This window comes from Quercus lobata, chromosome 2 (genome assembly GCF_001633185.2).
Source record: "Quercus lobata isolate SW786 chromosome 2, ValleyOak3.0 Primary Assembly, whole genome shotgun sequence".
NCBI classification, from domain to species: domain Eukaryota; kingdom Viridiplantae; phylum Streptophyta; class Magnoliopsida; order Fagales; family Fagaceae; genus Quercus; species Quercus lobata.
The window spans coordinates 75,179,476-75,193,522 of NC_044905.1; the positions used below are offsets into that span (position 1 = coordinate 75,179,476).

General features: G+C 36.3%; 1 protein-coding gene across 1 annotated transcript; it reads left to right on the plus strand.

Moving 5' to 3' along the window:
* The first annotated feature begins 11,698 nt into the window (after positions 1 to 11,698).
* LOC115970754 (protein FAR1-RELATED SEQUENCE 9-like) lies at positions 11,699 to 14,047 on the plus strand. The gene has a single exon (XM_031090362.1). It carries the CDS (start codon positions 11,699 to 11,701, stop codon positions 14,045 to 14,047), a length of 2,349 nt encoding a protein of 782 aa, XP_030946222.1.

A 14,047-nucleotide genomic window follows, 5' to 3' on the forward strand; every position in this document is an offset into this window, starting at 1 on the left:
TTGACTAGGGGCTTGGCAGAGGAGCTAACTCCCCTAAAGCTAAAGCTCCTCGTAAAGAGCAAACTAGGCGCTTGGTAACGTTAACCGTGTAGATAAATTCAAGGGGCTTGGCTGAGTAGCTAACTCCCCTAGAGCTAAGGGCAAGCCAAGGCCCCATGCAAAGAGAAAACTAGGTTTTGGACAGAACCAAGGCATTGCATAGTCCACGGACTCAAGCCTATGGGAAAACCAACTACCTGGATGTGGAAAACTAGGTTTTGGACAGAACCAAGGCATTGCATGGTCCTCGGACTCAAGCCTATGGGAAAACCAACTACCTGGATGTGGAAAACTAGGTTTTGGACAGAACCACGGAAAACTAAGGATTTTTGGACAGAACCAAGGCATTGCATAGTCCTCGGACTCAAGCCTGTGGGAAAACCAACTACCTGGATGTGGAAAACTAGGTTTTGGACAGAACCAAGGCATTGCATAGTCCTCGGACTCAAGCCTGTAGGAAAACCAACTACCTGGATGTGGAAAACTAGGTTTTGGACAGAACCAAGGCATTGCATAGTCCTCGGACTCAAGCCTGTGGGAAAACCAACTACCTGGATGTGGAAAACTAGGTTTTGGACAGAACCAAGGCATTGCATAGTCCTCGGACTCAAGCCTATGGGAAAACCAACTACCTGGATGTGGAACCAACTATGGCACGTAAACCTCAAAATCCATCCGAGGAGGACTCCTAGTTCACAAATGGGTTAATACCTTGAATGCATAGATTCCACAATCTGCCCTCGGTACGACGCAATTCATTACCCAAAAACACAATCAAAGTCCCTCGCTACTTAACTACCCTTTCAGACGAATTATTTAGAGATTATCGTTCTCGGACATTGGTCTAGCATGCATCGCGTAGTACTCAGCGCTTATCCCGGTTAGTTCCAAGAATTTAATTTATTGAAAGTTATCATTGTTATACTTGATAATATTTGTGAGTTTGAATTAGTAGGAACCTGTATTAAAGCATTTTTTCTGCTCGGAATATCCTTAAGAGCAAGTTTGCATTTAATATTCATGCATAAAGTAGTTGTTACGGAGAAGAAAGATATGTATAGAGAAATGGACTCCTGTTCTATTAAGACAAAGGAACAGTACAGTGTACAATGAAAAGCTGAAACAAGCTTACACTAAAGCTGACTACATAAGTAAAGGGAAATACAAGCGAGTGGAGAGAAAGCCGTGGGGACAGCTCAGAGGAGAGGTTGGCTACTGCGCCAAGTTGTTGTCTAAGGAAACTATTCCTCGACACTTCTGCATGCCCATAACTCAGGCAGCCAAAGAACCTGACCTCAGGCTAACACCATCTATAGAAAAGGCGCAGGGAGCCGGAAGTTGGGAAGCCCCCGCAAGAATTTGCCGGTTACAAGGTAGACAGTGCTGATGGTGGAAATTCCTTCTTCGGACATACCAAAAATCTGGCATGACCAGAGCCTGCTTCGGATTTTGACTGAAAGGGGGGGAGACACCCTCCCCCCTCCGTAGAAGTGTAAATTTCTCTTAAGTTTATGCTTTCTTGGCCCGTGCATCACTCCTTCGAGTCTCGGGAGGACACGGCGCCTCCGCGGTGGAGAAAGTTCTTTTTCCCTAACCCTCGCCTCAAACATGATTTCCTAAAGGAGGAAGCTGAAGGATTTGTGCGTAGGGAAAGTAACTTTCTCTCCTATTTTATATCAAAAGATAAAATAGTAGCATTTAATTCACGCAGCGTCCCAAGGAACGCTACAGACAAAATGTCTCTGGCTCGATTTCCAACGTCGTCTGCAACCCTGAAGTTAGAGGAGTCTCGAGAAGGCGCACCTCGAATACTGGGACGCCCAAAAAGTATCGCGTGGCCTGAGAATACGGAAATACCCCCTAATTTTGGGCCCAGTCAACTCACGGCCTAGGCCCGATTTAGCACAAGGGCCCGGGGACAGAACCTAGGTCTTGAATGGTCCTCGGACTCAAGCCTATGGGAAACCAAGTACAAAAGATGAAAATTACAAGTGTTGGACAGAACCTAGGTCTTGCATGGTCCTCGGACTCAAACCTATGGGGAAACCAAATACTTGGGTAAGTAAAGGTTTGAATTTCGTAAGAGGGGCTACTTGATAAAAACATCAAGTCACTTCGTCTACGGCTTAAACACCATAGAAGGTTAAGGCCAATAAGGGGGTAAGGAAGGTGGTGGGACGCCTCAGCATTTAGTCGTATAAGAGGGCTATTCATTTGGCAGGGGATATGTCCTCGGACGGTTATTTCTCACACGGCATCAAGCCTTCGGTTCTCTCCTCGGCTAGTTCCGGGTAAGTACTATTTTTTACGGGTCGGCCTTATTGTGCCAAGCACTTCTATTAAAGCTATGACGACATCATTTTATTATCAAATATTTTGGTCTTAGTCGTCATTGATTTAGATGCTATATTATTGTGCCGAGCAGCGCTTGCAAATTTATGAAAACATAGAGACATAACATGCGAAATAAGGTAGAAAACAATTTTTATTAATATAAAAAATCATTACAACATACAGAAAGGGGCTCAAACGAGCCTATACAAAATGTAAACTGCCTAAGTAACCATTACATCTGTAGTACAGAAAAGTAAACTGTCAAGCGTCTTTTAAACTCGTCTTCAAAGTTTCTCCAATCTCTGCCTCATTGCTGCTCATACTAAGAGAGGGACTCACTTTAAAAAAGAAAATGAATGAAGAAGAAGGAAATAGTAAGGAAGAAATCAATGACGAAGATGAAGGGGATGAATAAAGAAAATGGAGGACATGAGTAAAGAAGGAGGAGAAGAGGAGAGAGAGATGAAGAGACAAAGAGAGGAACAAAAGATAGAAAAGAAACAGCACCAGGGCGGAACTGGTGCTGGGAAGACAATAAGAAGAGGGAGGGGGAGGGCACCAAGGAGCAAAAGAGGGAGAAGCAGAAGCACTTAGCCCCTGCCTCAGCCCTGACTCCTAACACGCCGGTGCCATATTAGGTACGCTCGTGAGGAGCCGGATGGTAACGATCTTGGGTGTTCTCGACTCAGTCACGTCGAAAGTTTGACGTGACGAGTCCCTGCTTCGGATTTTGACTGAAAGAAGGATGAGGTTGATTTTGAGTCTTCGCCATCCTTGTCCCGATCGAGCCATGATAAGCTTTATCGGAACGTGGCGTTTTTGGGAGGGGTGGGGCTTTTGCATCCCTTGTTGTTATGGTAAAGTATTTTACGATTAAGAGTATAAACCAGTGAGTAAACCGAATCCTAAGGGAGGCTAAGTATTCCAGAGTCGCATGGGGATGAAAAGGGATTTTTGGTAAAAACAATAACCTCCTCCTGTCCTACTTATACAGAGGGCGGAGCGGGGGGCATTTAATAGGTTCAGATCTCCAAAGGAATCAGCAAACCCAAACACGCCGGCTCCACTTCTCCACCCCATCAAAATAAATCGTCGAATTAAAGTAGTCTCGTAAATAGTGATTATTCAAAGCGCGTTTTGGATACCCCAAGCGATAAGAACGCCTCAAGCGCGAAATTAAAAACTATCTCGTAGACCGGTGAATCTCTTGGGCACATGAGGAACCGCCAGCATGTTTAATAGGCCGAATGGATTGGGCCACAGGGAGAAGTTTGGCGTCACCAAAACCCCCCTGTCCAGCCCAGAGGTTGGACAGCCGGGTTTTGAGGTGCTAATGTAGGGCGTAAATGATTTATGGGCCAAGCCGAGGAGGATTATGGCCAAAGTTCAACAAAATAGACTTTGGGTACCGCCGAGGGTAGTTCAGTCCTCGGCAGTCCCAAAGTTCCCCCTCGTAAAGAAGGGTAAAAATGGTATAAAACTGAAACTCGGAAAAAAGATCTAAAATATCCGGGGAAAGCTGTTGTTATTATCATTTAATGTTTTGAACCCGACAGGGCCGCATTCTTTGGCTTTTACAACCACCCCCAATGACTTTGGGGGATAGACTGATGGGACAAGTATCAGCCTTGGAAAGATTGACCCTACACGTGGATGAAGGATAAATGGATACAGGCGAGTATAAAAGGAAAACTATGTAATCTTGGGAAGGGGATGGGAAAAAATGGCCAAGAAACGAGAGCCTCCCAGCCCACCTCCGTGAGAAGTACTCTAGGGGCGACGGTCATTTAACCTTGTATGAACTCCCTGAAAAACCCACCGCCTATCGATCAAGGCCTAGCCTTTCAAACCCACGCTCTACAAATGATATTGTTAGGGCCGTTTTACGTGCGAACCCGACACTGTTACGATCCGCCACGAATCGTGTCCCTACATTAATAAAATAAAATTTTAAAAAAAAATTGGTGTGACACTCGGTTGATTTTTTTTATTTTATAGGGCACTCAGTTGATTTGTTTGTTAATATACTTTATGTTACAAAATTATGCTCAGATAAATTTGTATCTTTTTGAATGACATTACAAAATATTCTCAAAGTATTACAATACAAAAATTCCAGTAATAAAAAATACAAAAACAAATCAGTCATAGCAATATAACAATTAAAAAAAAAAAATATAAACAACATAAATATTAAAACATAAAAGTATAAAGTTAATAATACAATATATAAAATAAAATAAAAAGCATAAATTTAAAGTTAGAAGGTTTAAAAACACATATGTATGTCTTATAAAAAAAAACCTCTAAAAATATTTTTTAATTATTTAAATATAAACAAGGCGGGTGTGTGGAAAAATTTTAACCCCTCTACCCGCCCCATTTGTTATGCGGGGCAGGTGAGACAGGTACATGCAAGTGCAAGTGCGGGTTTATTTTCTCCTCGGCAGCTAGCTTGTATGAGTTTGAGTTTCCTACGATATTCTGTACGCATGATGCTAGCTAGAAAGGTGCGAGCTAGAGAAGGAGTGGTGAGATTGAGAGCCACGGCCGCCACAAGGAGAAACACTAGGAATGGTTTGTAAGTAGTAGACATCTTTGTGCAATTGTGGGGAGTACGTAGAAGAGGAAAATAGCAAGGGTGTTTTATAGGAGAAAATATTTGGAGAAGGAGAATAAAATGGGATAACATTTTTATGTGACACTGTAAAGTAATAGTATAACCACATGAATTACATGCAGCGAGTTCTCTCACAACAAATAGATAAAATAAATTGAAAAAAAAGAAAAGAATTAGATTGAATGACATTTTTGCATGACATAATAAAATAAAAATATAATCACATGAATTACATGCAACAAGTTCTCTCACGACAAATGGATAAAATACATCTTTTTTTTTTTTTTGCTGAATAATGGATAAAATACATCGAGAAAGAGAATAGGATGGCATGACATCATTGACATGCACTGCAGCATTGCATAATGCCAACGTGGTTAAATTTTTCTTAACAAATTCTATTATTAATGTTTATGTAATTTTCTACCTTTTTGGGGCTTTTATTTTTTCACTTGAACCAACACTCAGTTGGGCTTAAAAATATGGCCCAATAGCAGCAACATTCCTCCAAATTGTTAAAAAAAAAAAAAAAAAACATATCCTGAAAATTCCCAAGCTGTGAATAGAAGGCTCGACCCTACCAAAATCAAAGAAAAACAGAGCACCCCGATTCAAAGAAACCCCAACCTGTGAATCCCAAATCTGTTGTCTCCGTCGCAGGTATGTGTTTTTGTGTGTTGAACTACTTTCTGATATGATTTGGTTGTTGGGTTTAAGTTATTTATTATCACAACATTTGGTTTGCTGTGAAAAATTATGTAGAAAGAAAGGAATTTTAGAATATCTTGGTTGGATAGTTGGAATCATTGAAATGAAAAAGTTCACAAACATTGCATCAAGTAATACAACTGTAAGTTAATTCTGTGGCTTGAATACGCTTAACATTTAAAAAAAAAAAAAAATTAGAATACTAAGTATTTAACACACGTGGCAAGAGGGGAGAATATCTTAAAAAAACTGACGTATACATTCAAAAGAACCTAATCCTTAGATATACAATATAGACATTAAACCATTTTAATTTACACTCATCTTTCAATGTGAAATTAACCCACAGTTTTTTTTTTTTTTTTTAGAATACTAAGTATTTTAACACATACACGAAGAAAGGAGAAAGCATTTTAAAGAAATTGACAATAGTGTATATCCAAAAAGATCTAACTCTTTTAAATAGCTATAAGTGCAAAAAAAAAAAAAAAAAAAAAAAAAAAAAAAAAAAAAAAACTGACAGTGGGCCTAATTCACCCGACCCAAGCATGTAAAAAAACGTTATGAATGGCTAAAAATTAAACATTTGACTGATTTTATACGGTGCACTTGATGGAAGTCTCGCCTTAAAGAGAGCATTCATTCTTGTTCCTTTTCCTATTGGCTAATGACGGATCAAATGATACCTCATTTCTTACATAAACGATGAAATAAATTAAGGAACAAATAGGTTTATTGAATGAGTAAATTTATCAAAGATAATAAGGAATATCCTTATATTTCATTAAAAAAAAATAATAATAATAAGGAATATCGATCCTTATAGTCTACGTACACAAGATAAGTCTTTACTCCATTGAACAAGACTCACGTTATAAGTACTTTAGTGATGATCAGAAGTTAGAACCTCCGGTTGTACTTTGTAACTCTAAGACAGAGATGACTATAAAGTGAAAGGAAAGGGAAGAGAGAAGGTACACACAATCTGATTACAAAAACTACTCCCAAGTCGAATTTTCTCTCAATACACTTCATGTGAATCTTTTTCTGACTTAATCATCGGAAGGTTTTTGGCAAACACCACACCGATGCATATTTTCTTAGTTTAAGTCTTATTGCAGGTATTTATAAGAGACGAATCCAATCCCATCATCCGTTGGCACTAACGAGGAACTTAACTGCTGATTTTTTGCATCATCAAGTTTTGTTTCCGCTTGGAGATAGTTCTAAAATGAATGGTCAAAGAAATCTTCCACAATTGATCAAAAGGAAAAGTTTGTTTATCTTTATCTCTATATTAAAATGAGCGAGCCAATGGGAGTCCGGTTTTTTCAAGCAGCATATTTGGTCTTGTTGAGCACATTTGGTTTTTACACGTTTCTCATCTATCTTTTTTACATTCGTGTATGTACAGTACACTTATAGGGATTTCTATTTACACCCTCAAGAGTCAAGAGTGGTAAGACTCCCATTCAAAGAGAATTACACGAGTTACTAGCACAATATAATTACCAATAAATTAGAGAGATAATTGGGAGGGGGGTTAATGAGATATAAATATTTTACATTTACGTATGTACACTTATAGAGATTTCTATTTAGTATTTACCCTCTCAAGAGTGGTAAGACTCCCCATTCATAGAGAATTACACGACTTACTAACACAATATAATCTATATCTATATATTACTAAAAGTTGAAGCGTGACATTTATTACTGCTGAGCTCCTGTTGCACCACTTCATCGCCACGTCATTCGCCACATAATTATTATTTATTATTATTTTCTATTTTTTTACAAATATATATATATATATATATATATATATATAAATAGATTATTGACTTTACATATTCATCTTTGTCGGTTTTAACATCTATATATATTTCTTTTTTATTTCCAATTTTCCTATAATTTTTTTTACATTCACTTATTTTTTAAATATTTACACTTTTTTTAATTTTTCTTCTTCCCTTACATTTTCATCTCCCCACTACCCTTTACTTTAATATTGTTATTCATCTTTCCCTTCATCTTCCTTTATTTGTCTTTTCTTATTCCTTCCCTCTTACTATAAATTTGTTACTATTTTCCATTCTTTGCATAGTTTTCTCTCACAAAAAGGTTTTATCCCTCTCTCTCTCTCTCTCTCAATGTTTTGGTGGATTTTTATTTTTTATTGCAGCTCCGCTTTAGATTGATAAATTTTTGTGTTTTTAAGAACTCTAATTTAGGTTCATATGATTTAGTTTTGTGTTTTAAGTTATTATTATTATTATTATTATTATTTTGCTCTTTGATTGTTAAATTTTATCCAATTACATTATAAAAAATTAAAGATAGTAGATAAAAATAAAATAGTATTCCATTACATAGCATAATTTGGATAATTTAGTGTTTATTGCTATATTTTTTAATTTTTCTTATTTTTTTTCTTCTCTTCTATTTTAATCAATATTGAAACTCAACCTCATCCTCCTTATCATTAAATTATTTATATTTTCTCTCTCTTTTTGCTTTAAAGAATAAAAAACGTAATATTTTACTTAAATTCAAATAAAAGAAAATTGTGCTCATCAAATTGTACTCTTTTTTTTTTTTAACATTTATACTTTCTCCAACCTTTCCCCTTCTCTTTACTTTTTCATTTCTCCAAACATTCTACCTTGATATCACTCTTCCTCTTTCCTTTTATCTTCCTTTATTTTGTTTCTTTTTATTATCATCCTTTTAGTATAAATTTTTCATTCACTCTTCCATTCTTTACATAATTTTATCTCACAAAAAAGTGGTTATTTCCCACTCTTTCTCCCTCAATTTTTTGGTGGATTTTTATTTTTATTTTTCTTTCATCTCTATTTTAGCTTGATAAGGTTTTGTATTCTTTAGAACTCTATTTTGGTTGATGGGATTTAGTTTTGTGTTTTAAGTTTTTCTTTTTTATTTATTACTTTGATTGTTAAATATTATCATATTGCATTATAAATAATTAAAAATAGTATATAAGAATGTACTATTATTATATTACATAGAATTATTTGGATAAGTAAGTGTTTATTGTTATGGTTTTTTTTTTTCTCATATCATTTTATTTAACATTTAAATCTAGCCATACCGTCATATATATCATTAAATTATTTATATTTCCACTCCTTTTTTATTTTAAAAAATTTAAAATATAATATTTTGCCCAAATTAAATAAATAAAATTATCCACATTAAGTGGAGTAATGCTAGGGAAACACTCATTCTCACACCCAATGCATCAAAGGAAGAATAAAATACAAAACAAATCAAGTTAGAAACACTAAATTAAAAAAAAAAAAAAAACTAATAATGCATATTTAATGTTATAGAATCATCATCAAATTTTGGAAAACGATAGGTTGCCAAAGGAAAGAGAGAGATGGTATAGAAAAAAATCAATACAAAGTAATAAAGAGTAGATAAAGAAAAAAAAAAACAAACAAACAAACGTCAATTAGTAATTGTTGATTAGAAAAAAAAGAGGTTGTAAGGAGAAGTAAAAAGTAAAATAGAGATTACCATGTGGAGAACATTAAAAACTTTATAGTGTAGTAACATAAACCGTTAAATTCACTTAAAAAATTAAATCAACAATTAAATACAATCTGTGGGGCCCAATAGTTTATGGACCAGGCCCGTTTACTCGTAGGGAGTCCAGAGGTCCAAGCCGAAGAGGGCTGTGGCCCAAGCCCAATAATGTAAAGCATAAGGATAGCCTTAAGGTACTGCCGAGGACCGCTCAGTCCTCGGCAAACCCAAAGTCCCACCGAAGAGAGGGGCAAAAACGGTATAGGACTAAATTTGAAAGAAAATCTAAAATATCCGGGGAAAACTGCCCTTACTGCCATTCAATACTCTGCACCTGACAGAGCCGCATTTTTTGGCTTTTACAACCACCCCCAACGACTTTGAGTATGGGTTGATGGGACAAGTATCAGTCTTGGAAAGTTTGACCCTACACGTGGACGAAGGACAGCGAACACAGGCCAGTATAAAAGGGAAAATGAGTGACCTAGGGAAGAGGTTGGGAAAAATGGCCAAAAACCAGAACCTCCCAGCCCACCTCCAGGAGAAGGACTCCAGGGGTGAAGGAAACTTAACCTTGTATGAACACCACGAAAAACCCTCCGCCTGGCAATCAAGACCTAACCTTTCAAACCCACGCTCTACAAATGATATTGTTTGGGCCTTTTTACGTGCGAACCCGACACTGTTACGATCCGCCACGAATCGTGTCCTTACACAATCATAGTACTAAATTTAAATTTAAAACTAATCAAACTCTAATTATGGAAACCAAATAAATCATAACTAAAAAAGAGATGTTCTTTGATAGTAGTAGAAATTACATAAGAAATAAAGTTAGAAAATTTAAAAATACATTTTTTGATTTATAATATGAGATGGGTTTAAGTTACACATTTTTTAAACCATTGGATTTAAGTAGATCCAACGGTCAAAAAAAGACCCTCATTAATGCTAACATTCTTACATGTATCTCATTAATTATCCCTTATTTATTGCATTCAATACGTATCTCTAAACCCAACAAAAGAATACATCTGACTCTCTCTCTCTCTCTCTCTCTCTCTCTCTCTCTCTCTCTCTCTCTCTCTCTCTCTCCGTTCAGTGTTCAAGCCTTTGTCTCCGTTTGCTACTCCTCCTCCACCATTGTTCCAAGTTGCTGCCAGAAAAAAAAAAAAACACACACACACACACACACACACATCGCATTAACGTGTTGTGAGTGCTCTCTCTCTACGTTTGGTGTTCAAGCCTTTGTCTCTCTGTTTGCTGCTCCTCCACCATTGTTCAAGGTTGCCGCCACAAAAAAAAAAAAAAAAACCGATCACATGAACGCGTTGTGAGTGCTCTCTCTCTACGTTTGGTGTTCAAGCCTTTGTCTCTCCGTTTGCTGCTCCTCCACCATTGTTCCAGGTTGCCGCCAAAAAAAAAAAACCGATCGCATTAACGTGTTGTGAGTTCTCTGTTTCTATTGTGAGTGCTCTCTCTCTACGTTTGGTGTTCAAGCCTTTGTCTCTCCGTTTGCTGCTCCTCCACCATTATTCCAAGTTGCTGCCACACACAAAAAAAAAATAATAAAATAAAATAAAAAAACTGATCGCATTAACGTGTTGTGAGTGCTCTGTTTTTATTGTGAGTACAAATCGCATTAAGCTCCACCATTGTTCCACCTCCACCATTATGAGTACTCTGTTTCTATTTTTCCTTTCTTTTATGTTATGAGTGCTCTGTTTTTTTTTTTCCTTTTCTGGAACACAGTAAATGGTTCACAAAGAATCATGTGGCAATACAGATTTATTAAAACCATTGTATGTGTAGTAAATTTAGAGAAACTTACACTGTAGCTTACATCGTTGGTAGTTCCCTAGTTACATCCCCAAGTTGTGAGTGCTCTAAAAAAAACTAACACTGTGACTTACACTATTGAATAGTTGAAGAAATTGATAAACAAAAGACATCACTGAAGCTAGACATGAACATATTAATTCTTTTTTTCTTTTGCGAGAAAGAGACATGAACTTATATAGGTGGCTGATGATGATATAATAATGGACAAACAGCAATTTGCCAACCAATTAATGATTTTGATGATGCAACTGCTCTGGAGCAATTTAATAAAAAACATTATCTGGCAGAAATATCTAGTTTTCATGTTCCAAATCCATAATTAGACTAATGGAATATATATTTTTTTTTATTTAAAAAATTTCATGTTTTCAAAGTCAAAATTGAATTTGAGTGTCAACTTGAGTGTTTGGTTATGATTATGTACATTTTTATATCTTTGTCATATTTACAATTTCAAGTCAATTTGAGTGTTTGATTATGATTATGTACATTTTTATATCTTTGTCATTTTAAACATTTTTATTTAAAATGTTTGCATTTTTTATTTTTATTTTTTGTTCATTATTTGTATTGGTTCTTATAGTTACTAAATCACAAATGGAACATGAAGAGTTATATGATGCCCTAGACAATTCGAGACCATCAGAACAAGAGTTACCGCTTGAAGATTTTGGTGATTGTGAGTTGAAATCCAAGCCATATGTCGGAATGCAATTTGACTCCCTTGATGATGTTGAAACTTTTTACAAAGAATTTGCCAAAAAAGAAGGTTTTGGAATCCGTATCCGTACGAGTAAAAAAGCACCCAGAAGTGATGATGTAACAAGTCGTATTTATGTATGTTGTAGTAAAGGGCAGTGCAAAACAAAAAATGCATTAGACAATGGTTTGAGTAGAGATGATGAAAACAAGGCTCGTAGAAGTTGCTCAAGTCTTAGAACTAGATGTGAAGCAATGCTTAGGGTCATGAAGAATAAGAAGTTGCAGAAATGGGTTGTGAAGGGATTTGACAACAACCACAATCATGGTATTATTAGTCCAAAGAGTGTGTCATACCTCCGATGCCACAAAAAAATGTCTACCGCTGCTAAGAGTCTAGTTGAAAAATTTGGTGAAGAAGGTCTTCCAACAGGAAAAGTTGCCATGATGTTCAATGTAGGTGACCAAACATTTACAAGTAGAGATTGTTGGAATCACTTGAGAGATGTTAGGGGAAAAAATCTAGATGTTGGAGATGCCTCAGCTGTCCTTAATTATTGCCAAAAACAACAAGCTCAAAACTCCAATTTCTTTTATGCAATTCAATGTGATGATGTTGACCATATGGTTAATTTTTTTGGGGTGGATGCGCGATCAAGAATGGCTTATCAATACTTTGGGGATGTAGTGACATTTGACACAACTTACAAAACAAACAAGTATGATATGCCATTTGCTCCTTTTACGGGGTTAAACCATCATTGTCAATCAATTTTATTTGGTTGTACATTGTTGCAAGATGAGACAGAACAAACTTTTGTGTGGCTATTTGAAACTTGGCTTCAAGCAATGTGGGGGAAGAAACCAAAATCTATTATTACAAATCAAGATTTAGCCATGGGTGCAGCTATTGCAAAGGTATTCCCAAGAACTCGTCATCGTCTTTGTCTTTGGCATATTAAGAAGAAATTTCCAGAGAAACTTTCCCATATATATCATAAGAATTCAATATTCAAACGTGAGTTGAAGAGATGCATTCGTGAGTCATCTAGTGTGGAAAAATTTGAGGAGGCTTGGAAGAGCCTAATATTGACTTATGGCTTGGAGAGAAATGAATGGCTTGAAGGATTATATAATATTCAAGAGTCATGGGTACCGGTTTACAATAGAAATACTTTCTTTGCAGGAATGAACACCACCCAGAGAAGTGAAAGCATCAATGCGTTCTTTGACTCCTTTGTTAACTCAAGAACTACATTAAAGGATTTTGTGGTCAAATTTGCAAAGGCGGTGGACAGTCGTTATAAGAAAGAAAGGAAGGAAGACTTTGATTCAAGACATAAAACACCTTCTTTGGTAATTGGCTCAAAAATAGAGCATCAAGCTGCTTCTATATACACGAGAACCATATTTAACAAGTTCCAAAAAGAATTGGTGAGTAGTAACCACTTTACAAAGGAAAAGGTTGAGAAAAATGGAACTTTTTATAGGTACAAAGCAACAAGTTCCTTTGATCCAGATGATGCATTTATTGTGAAGCTGAACTTGGAATCAAAAGTTTGTGAATGTGACTGCCAACTTTTTGAGTTTATGGGAATTGTTTGTAGGCACATGTTATTAATCTTCCAAGTTAAAAATATTTTTCAGATTCCTAGCCACTACATCCTACAACGTTGGACAAAAGAAGCAAATAAAGAACTCAAAAGTGTAGAATATAGATCAAGCTTTGAGGATGAGCATCATATGTCAAGAGCCTTACGAAGCATCCATGTTTGTCAACGTGTAAGTCAATTTTCTTACCTTGTTGAAAAATCTGAAGATATATATAAAATGATAATCTCAGACTTAGACCATACCCTTAAGAAAGTTTTTGGAATGGAAAATGAACTGCTTGAAGATAAGGAAGATGATGAAATGGATATGCATCACAAGAGTGGTGAATCAGCTGACATTGTTGAAGTAGAAGACTGGTCTGTCATTGTTCCTTTAAATATAAAAGATCCACATGTATCACAAACCAAAGGTCGAAAGAAAAGTACCGAGAAACAAGGTCCTGGTGGGAGAATTAAAGGTGGGCTTGAAATATCCTTAGCTCGTGCAACGACAAAAAGACGATCTTGTCAACTTTGTGGGGGTTATGGTCATAATCGTCGTACTTGTAAACAATTTAATGGCGAAAGAAGTGATTACCAAGATGAAGAAAACATTATAGAGATTGATGACAATGATATTGATGATTTAGCATAA

What these genes read in the sequence shown, in the direction of transcription:
- LOC115970754 (XM_031090362.1), top strand. Translation starts at nt 11,699, where the DNA reads ATGGAACATGAAGAGTTATATGATGCCCTAGACAATTCGAGACCATCA.